At 43.7% G+C, this 15473-nt stretch overlaps 1 protein-coding gene across 7 annotated transcripts in view; it reads left to right on the plus strand.

The window, feature by feature from the left end:
• CRB2 (crumbs cell polarity complex component 2) overlaps positions 1-15473 on the plus strand; it is a 41718-nt gene that overhangs the window by 18972 nt on the left and 7273 nt on the right. For all 7 annotated transcript variants that reach the window (XM_075772386.1, XM_010303859.2, XM_075772389.1 and 4 more), the window contains 4 exons: positions 9265-10212; positions 11012-11568; positions 12385-12550; positions 13389-14256. In XM_075772386.1, coding sequence (XP_075628501.1) covers positions 9265-10212; positions 11012-11568; positions 12385-12550; positions 13389-14256 — 2539 coding nt within the window. The remainder of the gene's footprint in view (positions 1-9264; positions 10213-11011; positions 11569-12384; positions 12551-13388; positions 14257-15473) is intronic.

Below are 15473 nucleotides of genomic sequence, written 5' to 3' on the forward strand. Positions count from 1 at the left end.
AGGACTTTGTCTCAGCTGAGGTAGTTCTGACACATTAACACAGTGAAAGGCTGGGAGCAGTCTGTGAGATCAGTGAGTGTGTGTGGAGGAGTGAAGCTGACAGGGAAATAATAGCAATTAATCTCCCCTCCTTTGTCAATTAATCCCAGTACAGTCATGCTGGGTAAACAGCTTATTACTTCATATTAGGATCACAGAACAACTTTGTGAAGCTTCCCATAATGTTTCTGTTCAAAACACATTTCTGTGGCAGCTTAGATCTGCCATGAACTTGAGTTTAAGCTGCCTCCGCTGATTAAAGTGAACTTGCTACTCTGATGAAGAATGCTTTCTTGGGGCGGCAGGGGGTTCTTTCTGTATTTTTTTTTCTTCAGTCTGAGGAATTTGGGGAGCGTTGGGATAACAATGTAAGTCAGGAGAAATTCTTTCTTTGCAAATTAACTGCCTCAGCACTGTCTCAGGCTGCAGCAGTGCAGGGAGATGAGCCATCTCTGTCTGAACTGTAGTTGTTGCAAAAGCAATGCCTCATTCCTGAGAGAACTACATAATAGGTCCTGAAGAGTCCGTTCAGTGCATCAGATTGTGCTTTAGTAGAGGATGTAAGAAGCATGAATGAAAAGATTGGGTGGGTTCTAAATGAAGCGAGAAGGAGAACGAATCTTGCATGGTGTTGGAAATTATGTCAACTGTGGTCAAGAGAAAAAGCATGTTACGAAAAGTCTGTCTTTTAGGGAAAAAAACAACCCAACCCAAATGAATTCTTTATTCATAGGAATAGTTTCAGTCTGTCATGTGTGTACTAGGCAATAGTTTAGGCCAGGATGTGAAAAAGACAGGTACCGCCATTTGGAATGGGAACCAGTTTTTAACCTGCAAGAAGGTAACCACTGAAGTGGAATTTGGCTCTTCTAAAACTTTTAAATGGCCTGAGTGTTCCCACTCATATTTCCACTCCTGCTAAAGTTGCCTTTAGAAAGGCAGGTGTCCTAAAACACAGTGCTGTGGCATTGGTCAGCCTGAATGAGAGGGGAAGAGCACCATCATTTCAATTGCAGACATCCCTTGCCAGTGGCACCTTGTGATCATGGTAAAATTCTGAGCTTTTTTGCACATGGCTGAGGAATGCTTCTGCTTTCATGTGAAATCAGAAGGTGATGTGGTGGTAAATTTGGGAGGGATTGTGAATGTGTGTCAATATAATTGGAGTGCTTATTGACCATTTTACTTTGTTCAGCCATAATGTCTTTGTCAGTTGTCCTTAAAGAAGTAGGATACCTTCTGTGCAGCTAGCTACAAATGGTTACTGTCTCTAAGTGCTAGCCCAGATCAAATAGGCTTGAATTCCTGGGTCGTGGGTCATGAAATAAATGGGAGATGTTTCTTCCTTCTAACCACCTTTGGATAGATTTAGGGTTTTTGTGCAGGTATTTCTTGATGTCAGATTTGTTTTAGAGAGGTAGCCTCTACAGAAAGGGCAGCTAAAAGGTTAAGATAGTAAAGAGATTAGAGGACTGTTACCCCTTCAGCAGAATCCCTTTTGGTAAATATAGCTGAAGGGAGCTCGGGAACACTTGGTGAGAGCCCCCCCCTCCTTCCCTTCCGTTCCACATTGAATCTCCCTTCTGGATCATAGCTCCGTGGTTAATCAGACCTTTTGACTTTCCTGTCATCTGATCAGAATGCTGCAAGAGCATATGCTTTGGTCTAGGTCCTGCTTGTGTCTAGGTGTCAGGTGAGTTTTGATCAAAAGTCTCTTCTGAGATTCTGATTGTGACTGCACAATCTGTTTTCAACTAGCCCTTTGCATAGATTTTCTGACTACGGACAGCCTGAGATATGCCAGCTCACCATGGTTAAAGACTTTTGAGAGGATTATTAGTTGTGGAGCAATTCTTGATGAATTAAATTTGACTTCCTTACTAACCAAAATGGGTGAAGCCCAGCTTATTGTCATCTTTCAAATCAGGCCAGGCAAGTACTTGGGCAGAGCAGTGTCCCAGAGAGACAGAAGAATTTTCCTGTGCATAGGTATGGTGAGATGGGTGCCTTCTAATGGTGTCTACCAGGAGAGAGGACTTCAAGATGTTAGATATTAGACTAGGTTCCGTGTGTTGATTTTCACATAAAATACTTACCAGCAATGTTTATTATTTTTGGTGATAATGGATTTGCTTGCCAGGAGACCACCACTTGCAGTATGTGAACTGCCATGTACGCTTCAGGCAGACCAAAGTTTCCTTTCCTTAAGGGAAGGCTAGCTCTTGAGACTAGGATGTGTATCTCTGAAGCCTGGAAAGAAATTCCTAAATCTCTGGGACTTATTTACCAACACAGTGAGGAAATTGCTAATCTCTAACTAAAGAACATGTGTGAAATTTGAGTATTTCTATCCAAAGTTCACTCTCCATTTTGTGACATTTTTCTGTTAAGAACTCTCTGAAATATTTTGTGTTCTTTATCTTGACCTCCTCCGGGAAGTTTTACGAATGATTAGGAACAAAATAATTCTCTGAATTTAAACCCCATGACTGAATCTTGTAACTTGCATGATTGCCAGTGTGTAAGAATAGGGAATTAAAACTTCTAGAAAATGAATCATCTGATCCTTTTAATTTCTTTAGAATTTTCCAGGACCTAAGCAGTTACTCCTCAGTTGTGTGTAGTTTGAAACCGATGTTCAGTGATCCACCGTTTTGGCTTATAAGAGATCTTATTTAAGTATTTTTATCTTGCATATATATGTACTATTTAGAATTGACATGACTGTATTTCTCCATCCTCTTACTGTCTCTCTAAGAAAACCCTAGTCTATGTATAGCCTTAAACTGATTCTAGGAAAAGAAGCAATCACAGTTTCTAATTAGCAATATTTCATGTAATGAATTTGAAAAGATGTAGTGACTAGTAGGGGATCTGAATCTGTGCTGACTTATGCTACATAGATTTGGGTTCAATATATTTCCAATCAGCAGTATACAGACAGACTCTGTGTGTGTATGTAAATAGATACGTGTATGTGTGTATAAATCAAAATACAGATTTTTCTAAAGGGATATAATGTTCTGTAGTCTTCACAGTTACACTTTATTGTTGCAGTAGGCAGTTGAAGGGTCACGAGCTACCCACTTGTTTTCTCTTGAACAGTAACAGAAGGGTCATACTAATACAGATAGTATTTCAAAACTGTGCTAGGATAGGTCCGTGCGTGCATAGGACCCAGATACGACTATCTAAGACGTTTTGACTCCAAACACTCACCGTATCCCTCCCACTTAAAATATCTGTAAAATTGACTGGCATGTTTGGATCGAGTGAAGAAAGCAAAATAGCTACAAGAGTTGTTGGAATGCTTTCTTTTAATATAAGTGATACTGCTAATGCAGATTCCGGACTCTGACATGTGGGAGGTTTTGTTTGCTTGGACCTGACATTGATACTAACAGAGACTCCAAATTTGGGGAAAAGCTCCCAGATAACATTTCTTCACAGAAATAAGAACTTTTTCTGGGTTCCTTACAACATGAAAGTACAATTCTGCCTTCAGGAACTTTACAATATGAAAGTAACCACCTTTAAAAAAAAACAAACAAAAAAACCAACAGAACCATGAGAAGATAATGAGGTTCCAACAGTTAATTTTGTAAGGTTGCTAATGAGGAAAGAGAGAGTTTTGATTCTGCAGTCTCATGTTTGAACCAGTACAGTCAGTAATGCAGGGAATTTCCTTCCATTCAATTTGACTTCAGAGAAACAGATCATGGTGGTTCAAACTTGAGACTTTTCTGCATGAATACTGCAGAGTGGAAACCTTGTGCTCACAATGCACAGAATGGGGCACATGGAGGAAAGAAACTGCATGAAGTGCTGGTCCCTGATTGTCACTATGGAATATTCAGCAGGGCCCAGGTTGCACTCTGCATTTGGAACTCTCCTTGTTCATATGGTTTGGATATTACACAGTGCTGCAAATGCAGCTTTTTGGCTTAGCCTATAAAAAGAAAAATCCATATTTTGGCCTTATTCATAGAATTTGGCAGATTCGCCTGGGAGGAAGCAAGGGCAAGAGACTGTATCTTGACTTTTTACTGTTGGAGCTACTGCTGTGGATACTGCAGGGTATTACTGTAATGCACCGAGTGAGAATACACTGAGTACGCATTCTTCATGTCAGCACTGACAGGGGCCAGCTGGGGAGGTTTAGAGCAGGGCTGGATTAGATCTCACTACAGCGCAGGTCTCTTCTATATTGGCTAGTTTCATCTCCAATCCCTTTTTGTCTGACTGGCATCAGGGAGCACTTACACACATTCTCCCGTTTCAGTCCAGCCTTTTTTGTCATTCCTCCCCCCCATTCACCCCTATTTTTTTCCCCTTTTCCATCACAAATGTCCACAAGGAGTCGGCCATGAAATCTGTGCTGATTGGGGTGATCCTGAAGGGAATTTGTCTGCTAGCAGGTAATGAGATCTATACAGTAATTGCAATGTGTCCTGAATGTTTGCGTGCCTGCCCAGGGCAGGGAGCTGGTTGTGCGATTAGAGGTAGCTGGAGGCAGGAGAAGGAACAAGCATTGACTAGAAAGGAAGAATGTTTTTGTTTTGAAGAGACCTAAAGTTTTGTTTTGGAAACTTTAGGGCAAGGAATTTCCTTGTTGCGGAAAGATGAATGGGGAGCCGTCGGCATGCTCTGTGTGCATCTTTGCTGCAATTCAGCCTTGCTCTGTGCAGTAATCAAATCCGGGGTGTTCCAGGGCACGGGTCCTTGTTTTGTACTCGGGTGTTCTGTGTAAACACACACGTCTCCCTATTAGTTCTGTGAAACATCAGTTTTGCTTCTTCAGATGCTTTTTGCAATTTTCCTTTTTCCTTTAATGATTTAAAATTCCTTTATTGAGAAGTAGTTTTTGTTTTAACTCAGAGGACAAACCCTTAGCTGGCCTATGCACTTCTCCATCTCCTCCCCCACTGTCTCCTTGAGTAGTAGTGCACGGTGGGAGAGAGGTCAAAGCAGCGTGTTGCCATGGAAATGGCAGTAATTGTGCAAATATAATTGTGTCGGAGTCCGTTTGTTGCGGCTAATTCTCTCTCCCCCCTCTCTCTCCCTCCCCTCTTTTTTTCTTTTGGTAATAATAATACAAACCCTAATTAGGATGCACCAGGGAAAGGTTGCTAGGAATTCAGCTGTCTTACGGGAGAGGACAAGCCAGTGCTGTCCGGGAAGCCCACTGAACTCTCATGTTTCAAGACTGGCCCCATGAATAGACCTTGTCCTTCAAGGTTTTTTGGTATATGACAGCTAAATTAGAATATCTCCCTTTATGTGTGCTTATTCTTTTAACATATTATGTATTGGTTGAAGTATGTGATTTTTATGTGATATATAATGAATCTTTGCTTATTAATAGCAGTCAGTAAATCATTACCTTCATTCAGAGAATGGTGAGCTGTATGGATTTTAATAACACTTGCATCCATAAAACAAGACTTTTCTCACCACATCGGTAACACTTTAGAATTTAGTGAATGGATTTGTATTTGAAAATACGGCAGGCTATTAAAGCTCAGCAACTTCTGAGTGTCTGTTCCTGACCCAGCCCCTGTGGGTTGTTAGCTACGGACTGTTAGCTTAAACACTGCTGAATTAACTGGAATGTTTGAAAATACTTGTCTCCAGATAGTAGCCTTTTAAATAACACTTGTCTGATTGTCAGATAACAAGTTCCATCCATTTGCTTTTTTTAGTCTTTAACTAGATAAGAAAGTCATTAAACATTTTAAAGTCTCCTAATGATGTAATGAATCAGATTGGCAACATTGCTCTTACAGTTCAAATAATAGTAAACATTTGAGCTAAGAAGTTTAGAGGGAACAGAGAAGACTATGTAAAAGTAACTTGTTTTTGTCAAATGGAGTAATCTCCCTCTTTTATTTATTTTTTTTTTTTAAAAAAATATACCTGAAAAGGGATGCCTAAGCTGATCTTAGAGAAACAAATTAGTTTTGAACTTCTTTTTGATATCCACTTTCCAGTGGGTTTGCAAAGACACAACTGTCCATGTCTTGGAGAAGATTGGAATAATGGATATGCAGGAAATGATCTGTACTTCTGGATGCTGTAATGGTCTATGGCAAAAATCCTATTTTTTCTTAAGTAGGGGAAAGTTCCTTTATTTCGCTGGCACCCCCTTCTTCAATTACACTCTGTCATCTGCAGCCAAAACCCAAAATTACAGTTCCCTCTGCTGTGCTGAAATTAGCGACTAGGAAGCAATATGCAACAGGAATCTTCTTCTGCCTTGTGTTGGTGTAACTGAAGAGTTTGACAAACCAGAGATGTTCAATCAAAATTGACAGAAATAATTGGTGACAACAGAGGAGGAGAGAGGGCAAGACAGCTGGCTGATGAAGGGTATGGTCACTGTAAGGCATATAAGGAGTTAGGTAGCACGGGGTAACTCTTCAGCAAGGGGTGACATTGTGATGTTGGCTCCCAGGAAAAAACTGTTGTTAGCCAGATTTTTAGAACTCTTGCACACTCTCCTCTGTTATCAGTGTGTTTTAAAAACTGCTCCAAATTAAAATGTCGCACTGCACTGGCCTTTAGGAGAACAAGAATACAGTGGGGATTGCTTTAGAGGCCCTTTCTTTCTCCTGCTTTAGTCCTGTTTGCTGGCAGAAACAGTAACAAAGATGAGGCTTGTGGTTTTGGTTCCTCTAGGAAGAGCTGCCCTCCTCTCTTTCTGCTGCTGAATGCTTCCTTTGCCTGCTTGTAAGCTGTGAGATTAGACAGTGTGTAAAGACCTGAAGTGTCAGTTTATTCTTTTCACCCATTTCAAACAAATAATCTGAGAACTCAAACCAGCTGTGTCCCATGGGAAAGCTTGGTGGTTAATTAGCCACCAGCCTGGGGTTGTGCACTCACCGTAGGGACTAATTTGCCACCTGGTGTGAAGCACTGGCCCCACAGGTGTCAGCCGGGAGGCTGGGAAACAGCCTGGGCAGGTGTCCCTGCTGCTGCTAAAGGAGAGAGCAGGCTGACCGGAGGAGAGGGTCAGGCTAGGAATGTGGTACGGGGAAATGGGGCCCTCGCCCTGCCTCCCAGCCTTCTCAGAAATGCAGAAATTCACGGCATCTCTCGTTTTGTTATCCAAACCAATGCTATCTTTTCCACATTGCCCTGGTAAATATTGACAGCTCTGATCTGAATTGAGCAGCATCTCAAGGATTTGGGACTGTACCAAACCTAACTGTCTCTCCAATGCCATTCAACAGCCTTTCCCCTTAAATCTGACTGCAAACTTGCTTCTTACAGTTTTGAGAGTCCTCCAACCCACTGATAACTCATAAAACCCATTCCACATAGTTCTACTGCTCTACTCATTTTTCTTAGTTCCAACTGAAGTCTTCCCATCTTCTCCTAGACTAGGATTCTCCAGGCCCAGAGATGTCCATTAGAGTCTATTTATTCCAACACATTTCCTTCAAGTGTGGCTGTAGCTTTGTGCTGAAATCTTAATTCTGTCCTTGTTGCATCCCTTACAGGTAAGGTCACACCCCAGGTTCTGTGTGCTGAGCAAGCCTGGCATTAATAGCTGGAGAAAAAAAGGCTGTGCTGAGGTAGTATTAGCAACTCTGAATCTGTCCTTCTGTCAAGACAGACATTATTGGCCAAATTCAGGGCTTTTCCACAGGCACTACACAGAGCAGTTCTCCTAGTTTATGTCAGTAGAGAGCTATGTCCTGGAGGAATCTGAGGTAATGTTGCCTACAGAACAGCTCTAGCGTAGCTGGAAAGTGCAGAATTACCAGAGCCTTCCATTTCTCTTTCAGTGCTTCTCAGAGCTCCATACGTGTTATGTCTCTACACTGACACAAACCGACATTTTGGAGCTGGAAGCTGGTGTTGAGTCTTCGCCTATCTGCAGAGATAGCACTGGTAACAGCAACTAAACGTTGGGTCTGAAGAGAGTAACGCAATTTGGTTAGACAGCAGGGTACTAGACGTTTGTGTAAGACTGGCTGTGAGGCGTTGCTGGGGCATGAGGAGGGACAAACCATCAACGTGTATGTTCAAGAAGCCTGTATCTTTGCTAAGTTATTTTATCACACATCAAGTCCAGCTCCCCTGCTCCTAATGCCCCATCTTCCCTCATCTCTTTCCCTCAGGCAACTGTCTAATCTCTTTGACATGCACATTCTGTCTAGTGGCTTTTCTTTACAAATGTCTTTTGTGTTTTGATTCCCCTCCTTTGTGTGTGAATTCCTTCTTTTTCTTTCCGCTGTCCTTGTTGTGCTTGCTAGCTAGATTCAGCGAGTAATGCTATTAGATTGGGATAATCCATGCTTGGTTTATCTGTGTGACTGTCTCTGAAGATTAGTGAAAACCAATGTTATGGGCTAGATAAAGTGAACTGGTTCAGAGGGGCTCTTCTGTCAGTGTGGAGATGCTCGGGAAAATGACAGCAGATTTTCATTAACCAGATTTGAGTGTAATGTCTTGTAATTTACTTGAGCCCTGTTGGGATACATGTGCCTTGAGGAGGCAGACAAGCTGCAATGCAGTACTTTTTACTCAGTTCACTTCTGCAGGACTGGACAGAACTGAAATCGGCTTAGTGCAAGTATGGCAAAGTGCCTGTGGAGCATGTTTTGTTTGTTGTTTGGTAATGAATTGAGGTTTGTGAGTGCTTATAACTGGAGGGTTGTCTGGGAATTTGAATTGTCTTAACTGAGGCTTTCCAATAACTTCCCTGTCTAGTGATGCATTTTGATGCTGTCTGCAACAGCGGTGCCTGGAACATGCTCCAGTCAGATCTGTAGCTTAATTTGAGTTTCAATGTACCCGATCTATGTATGAAAGAATCTTAAAATCCTTTTCTGTGCTGTTTTGTCCCTTTAACATGCTCTGCTTGCTCTCCTTGCATGTTGATTACATGCATGGTGTTTGAGATGGTCTGGGAGAGGACAGTGGAGGCTGTTGGATGATGTAGGCTGCCTGGCTGAAGCTCTATAAATAGCACCGTATTTGCAGCATCTGGGAGGTCAGCACAGAAGTGTTGTTCTTGCTCCCATGTTAGTGGTAGGCCACTCTGTAGTGAGCGCGGGGCTCCTTGCTGGCAGCTCTTGGTCTTTTGGTGGTTTCCTGAAGAGAATGGCATAGAAAGCGGCAGTGCTGGGGCGGCCGGCCTGTGCCTGCCAGGCTTGCTCTGGGGAAGGGAGTCACAATCCCCTGCAGTGAGATCCCGTTTCTAAATCTCTTTCGCAGGTGTGGAATGTGCTGTTAACATCAATGAGTGTGAGGAGGGTCCCTGCAAGAATGGAGCTGTCTGTGAGGATGGCATTGCTGACTATACCTGCCACTGTGCCCCTAGCCAGGATGGCATTATATGGGGAGGGAAGAACTGCTCTGTCAAGCTCACTGGGTGCCAGACGCATGACTGCCAAAATGAGGCCTTGTGCATCCCAACCTACCAAGCTGAGAGCCACGGCCACCTGTGCCAGTGCCAGCCTGGTTTCTATGATGCCACATGCTCAACACCAACAACGTTTTCCTTTGCTTCCAGAGGGTATCTCCTCATTGAGCTGCCCGTGAACAATCAGAGCAGGAGGGACGTAGCAGGAGATCAGCTTGTCAGCGTGTCCCTCCGGTTCCGAACCACCTTGCCCAGCGCTATCCTTTTTTACCGAGGCCATGAAGCTGAATGCTTGTTCCTGGAGCTCTTTGATGGCATTCTGCATGCAGGACTGAAGAGAGAGGATGTTGGGTACCCGCTGCTCCTGGAAGGGCTGAGAGTTGATGATGGCCAGTGGCATAAAGCTGAAGTTGTTCTGCACAGCACTCTGCAGCTAAAGCTCTGGCATGACTCTTGTGATGCAGGCGTCTGCCTGCAGAGCTCTCCTGTCCCACCTGGCACTGCTTTGATCCCACACACCTTCCTGAACATGTATGTTGGAGGTGCTGAGGATCCAATGGCCAACAATACACAGAGCCAGCAAGGCTTTGTCGGCTGCCTGGAAGACTTTCAAATAGATGATGAAGCTGTGCTCCCGCTGGATCTGCCTGTGGGTGAGTCCTCCCCGGTGAAGCGGGGCTGTGACCGGACAGAGTGGTGCCTCTCCCAACCCTGCTTTCACGGAGGGCTGTGTGTGGATCTTTGGGCAACCTTCAGGTGCGACTGTTCTAGGCCTTACGGAGGCCCAGCTTGCTCACACGGTAAGTGCCACATGATTTACATCTGCCAGCTCCTCTGTCAGTCAGTGCCTCAAAGATACTAGATAAGAATTGGTGCTAGCTCTGGAAGCAGTATTTTCTACTTGACCAGGGAGAAAACTAAAGCAAAACTCTCTGAAAATAGAATTGTTATTGATCCCTTTTCTGTTACTTGCTCCTGCAGGAAGGGTTGTCAGTTTTGTGGTGCAGATGTTATTCCTTGTTGAGCCAGAGGCTCTGACTACATGTTTGTGATTTATGTGAATGCAGGAGGGCAGGGAAATTGTTCTACGGTGAAAAGTTGATCTTGGGCTTCTGAGTTGAGGATGAATACAAATGTATTGCTTTATAGATAAAACACAAAGTGTTAAATGAAGCTCTTTGACAATTTGGGTTAAAATCATATCTATGTGCATTTTTTTGTTCCTGCAAGGCTTATATTAATGTTGTTCCAGTTTTTTGTTTCACTCCTGAGCCCTAAACATGACAAGTACAAAGTTGTTCTGCTGTTACGAAAGTTATGAATTTTAAAAGCAACTTTGCAGCTTAAAAGTCCTTGAGTAAATCTTCTACGTGGCAAGGACTCTGCTAGACCTGTATTTCACTCTTCTGCTACTTGGGTGCTTGAATTCGTGCCCTCCAGAGAAAGCAAGGACATTCACCTTCTCTGTAATTTCACAGACCTGTGTGGGGAGAGAGCATAATTACCCTGATATTCATAAGGAGTTGCAGCTTGTAATATCCCTGTGCCAGCTGCATTCCCCTTGTCATTGAGCTGATGCGCGTTTCTTTTCTCTTCCAGAACGCCCAGCAGCAACATTTGGCCTAGAGAATTCCACCAGTTTTGCCTCTTTCACCCTTTCTGACGATCTTGGTGCAAACTTCAACATCTCCTTTTTCATTCGTAGTCGGAAACCTAGTGGTTTGGTATTGCAAATCGGCAATGAAACTGACCCCTGCCTCACCATATACTTGAAGAATGGCAAGCTGAAGATAGAGGTGGTATCTGAAGATACTGTGACGTTTCCGGAAAATTTAGTTGATGGGAGAAGACATTTAGTAGCCCTGTCATTCCAAGGAGGAATTGTTGGTGCTTACCAATCAGACACGTACCTGGAGCTAGGACAGCTCGTAGCGAGACCTCTTTTAGCTGGTTATGAAGTGCATATTGGTGGGCATCCTAACCCCGACAGCGCTGATATGTGGGGAGGCTATTTTAAAGGCTGTTTGCAAGACATCCAACTGAACAGCCACCACGTCCAGTTTTTTCAGGTTGAGAACTACAGTCTACCACAGGAACTCAATAGGACTCAAAACGGTAATCTTGTGAATGGTTGCATCTCTGATAACACCTGCAAGGTATGATGTCTCTCATTTATCTCTACGTGTGTGCAGATGTTTATTGTAGTTCTGTGATTAGACAGCAGTTTGACTGTTGCTGATACTGGGAACATGAGAAGGTTTTTAAGTATTGAAGGACACACGGACGCTCCTTCTTCACTCAATATGCTACATACAATTTAAGCACCGGGTTTTCTCTGACTCTCCTGTAGTTTTTGTAGTTTGTAGAACTTGGGCAGTCCTGCTCTTGTGCTGCCCACCTCCATCTTGCCCACACACGCATTCCTGACGCCACCCGCTAACCAGTAACATTTCCAGCTCCTCCCTTCGTCCTGTTTCAACTGCACAACAACCTCTTCCCCCAGGAATTTGTCACTTCAGCAACAGCTCAAGGAGCTGTCTCCATGGTGCCCTTAGATCAGAAGCTCTCTCTCCTTTGTCTCACGCAAAGATGGGGAGACCACACTCCCTAATTTGCCTCTGGTATTAGGTGTGTCCTTTAAGTGGCAAAACTTTGTGAGGTTTTTCAGGAGCATTGCAGCTTGTTTCAGCTGTTTCTAACCTTTGCTTTTGTACTTTGTTCTTTTCCAAATTGCTGGAGCTCTGCCTAGGGAGTTTTTGTTGATCAGCAGTGCACACAGGGAGAGGCAGAGTCTCAGGAATTTCTTGTATAGAGACTTCTGCTTCATATGCTGTTTGAATTGCTATTTTAATTGCACTTCTTTCTTGATTCAAACACTGCCTGTACTAATTGTTCTTACATTTCTTCCTACTACATTCTTAGATCCAAAGATGAATTGCGCAGCTCCTAAATTCCGCTATTTTGTTTTTCAGTCTGAACCATGTCAGAATGGTGGCAGATGCATTGTCACTTGGAATGATTTCCATTGCAGCTGTCCAGCAAATTTCACTGGGAAATTTTGTGAAGAGAGAGTCTGGTGTGAAAGTGACCCATGTCCTAAAGCTACCACCTGTATAGATGTTCTAGCAGGATATGTGTGTAAGTACTGTTCTCCTGCTTATGCGTTGGTAAAATCCTTCATGTTCGCTGTCTATAAGCAGCATTCCTAGTTTGTACTGTTGCAATAAATATAAATACGTGCCACAGAAAAGAAACTGACAATGATGCCCAGGTTCACACTTTTGCAGGCAGGGTGTGCTTCATGGATTTACCACCGGGTTCTGATGGAGCAAAGATGATACTCATCTGTTTTCTTCTGCTACTTTGACCTGATCAGGGAGGAACCTGTCTGCTTTTGTGGGGAGATTGCATACCTTATTATCATTGCAGCACAAGCACACCATCCTGCTCTCTGTAGTGTTCAGCCATTTCTGCAGTCTCAGGTTATTTCACCGAGTAGGACCCAATTAAGTATTGCAAATGTGTCTCAGTTTTCTCCTAAGACAGAACCATGGAGAATGAAGAAACTTAGTTAGCTAATGATACCTTGATGTGGAGGGAGTGTTGGTTAGTGGCTAGAAAGTGTCCTGGCACTCAGGATGTTGGGATGTTCCCAGATCTGCACTGGCCACCTCAGCAGCTTTGGAGGTATTACTTCCCTGACATATGTTCTAGTTCTTCTAGTAGTTAAAGGGGAATAGTTGTATTTTTGTGCAGTGCTGTGAGATTGATGAGTAAAAATTGCTACACAAGAGCTGGATATTATTGTTAGAGGTAAAACTGTAAACAGGAAGAGCTTTAAGGATGCCAGCAGCTAGGCCTGTAATTCTATTCACACTAAGCTTATATGATTCTTAAGGGAGAGAACCTGCCAGGAGTTTGCCATTGGTCTGTCTCAAACATGACACCAACTGTCTTTCAAATCCCTTATTTATAGGTCTGGCTAATGCAACATTTAATAGTTATGCTGCCGTTGAATTTACCACCAATACCTCAGTGACTAGAACTCTGAGCAGCCTCCACGTGGATTTCAGAACCAGGGACGAAGATGCTGTTTTGCTTCGGGCTGTGGAAGAAGTGGATTCCCTCCAGATAGCCATTAAGAACTCCTCCCTGCTTGTTGACATCAGGAGTGGGAATAGCATCGAAGGTGTCAGCTTCCTGAGTCAGAAGTCCGTCACGGATGGTGCCTGGCACACCATCTCTGTGTCTATGGAAGAGCCATCCGCGCTTTCTTCCAGATGGCTGGTTCGTCTGGACGGGTCCATTAATATGACTCTGCAGGGAAATGCTGGGAACTTGGACTTCCTAAAAAACAATGCACTGATTGTTCTAGCTGAAAACTTCACTGGCTGCCTAGGACAAGTGAAGATAGGGGGGATTTACCTGCCATTCACTGCTCCCCTCTCGTACCCCCAGCCAGAACAGTTCCAGCAGTCCAGCAGAAGGACCATCCAGCTGGGCTGCACTGGGGCTGATGTTTGCGCATCCAGCCCTTGCCTCAATGCCGGCACCTGCGAGGACTTGTTCAATTCCTTCCGCTGTGCCTGTGGTGCTGGCTGGGGGGGGCTGCTGTGTGAGTCCAACATCGATGACTGCCAGTCAAGCCCGTGCGTTCACGGGGACTGTGTCGATGCAGTAGCAGATTTTCAGTGCGAATGCTTTCGGGGATTCATTGGGAAGAAGTGTGACATCAACGTCGACGACTGTGTGCGGCACCAGTGCCTAAATGGAGCTACCTGCATTGATGGGGTTTATGGCTACTCCTGCAAGTGCCCCCCTCAGTATTCAGGACCTCGCTGCGAGTAAGTGCCTTCGCTGGTTTGATTGAGGGGTCGGAGGAGCCCCCAGATAAATCGGAACTTTACTTTGAGACGCTTTGGAAAAATTTTTCATTGCAAGTATCTGGTAGGTAAAGCACCTAAATTCTGCTGTGAATTGGAAGGTGCTGTCCAGATCCAAATCCTCACTGAAAGGTGCTCAGCCTCATACAGGGTAAGGACCCTTCCTTTTTTATGTGGGTTATTCCCGTGCTACGTTTCAGAGCTGTTTAAAGTGCAAGCACTGTAGCCTGTTGTCACTTTCCTCTTCATTCCCCAAGAAATCCATCTTCTCCAGGATTTGACTCCCCTCTGGCATATTCCTGTACTGATTTAAAACAAAACAGCAAACACAAAAAACGAAACCCCAGAAAAGGAGCCTGCCAGCCCCCGGAGGCTGGAGCAGGCTGTATTCTGATGTTTCAGGTCCTGGAGTGACAGAAATGGTCCCAGTGAGGATGGGTTCCTGGGCCGAGTGCAGAAGAGAGACAGTCTGATCTCTGCTGGTTTTGATAAACCTTTGATGCTGGATTTATAGAGATTACCTGTAGCAGGAGTTCCCAGCTGCAGTTGTTTTTGCTACTAGTGGTACACAGCCAACTTTCAAGCAATACAAACCTGTGAGCAGAAAGCTGCCAGTGCGAATGAAGGTGTCCATTGCTACAACCTTGGCAAAAACAAGCCTTACCCTAACAGTATTTTCCTATAATATTAGATAAAAATACATGGAGTGATTAACAGCCTTCCTTCAACCAAGAGCTTGGTTGTATTTTGTGGCATTGGTCCTAAGACTAAGGGCATTATTTTTGTGTATTGGTTAAAAAAAAAAAAAAAAAAGGTGTATTTTAAGTATCCTGCTCCTTATCAAATGCATACTGGGAGAAAAAAGTTTATTTGCTCATCGCCTTACTGCCTGCACTGCTTCTCAGTGCACATTTCAAGATTCCTCCGTGGAGCTGACGTAAAATTTGGTGGGAAATCGGGCTGGGGTCAGGAGGAGGGCTGGGGTTGTTTGATAAGGTCTATATTTATAGCATTTGAATTAGTTTGGAAAATAGCCAGCATATTTTAGTCACAAAGGTATGTCTGCTATTGGTAAAGGAAGTAGGAATCAACGCGTTACTTAGACTTCCATCTACTTGTGCTGGTTCAAACTGAACATTGAGATAAATACTTACATGGCTGAGTTTCACTTATCTAAT

This window comes from Balearica regulorum, chromosome 20, assembly GCF_011004875.1.
Source record: "Balearica regulorum gibbericeps isolate bBalReg1 chromosome 20, bBalReg1.pri, whole genome shotgun sequence".
NCBI classification, from domain to species: Eukaryota; Metazoa; Chordata; class Aves; order Gruiformes; family Gruidae; genus Balearica; species Balearica regulorum.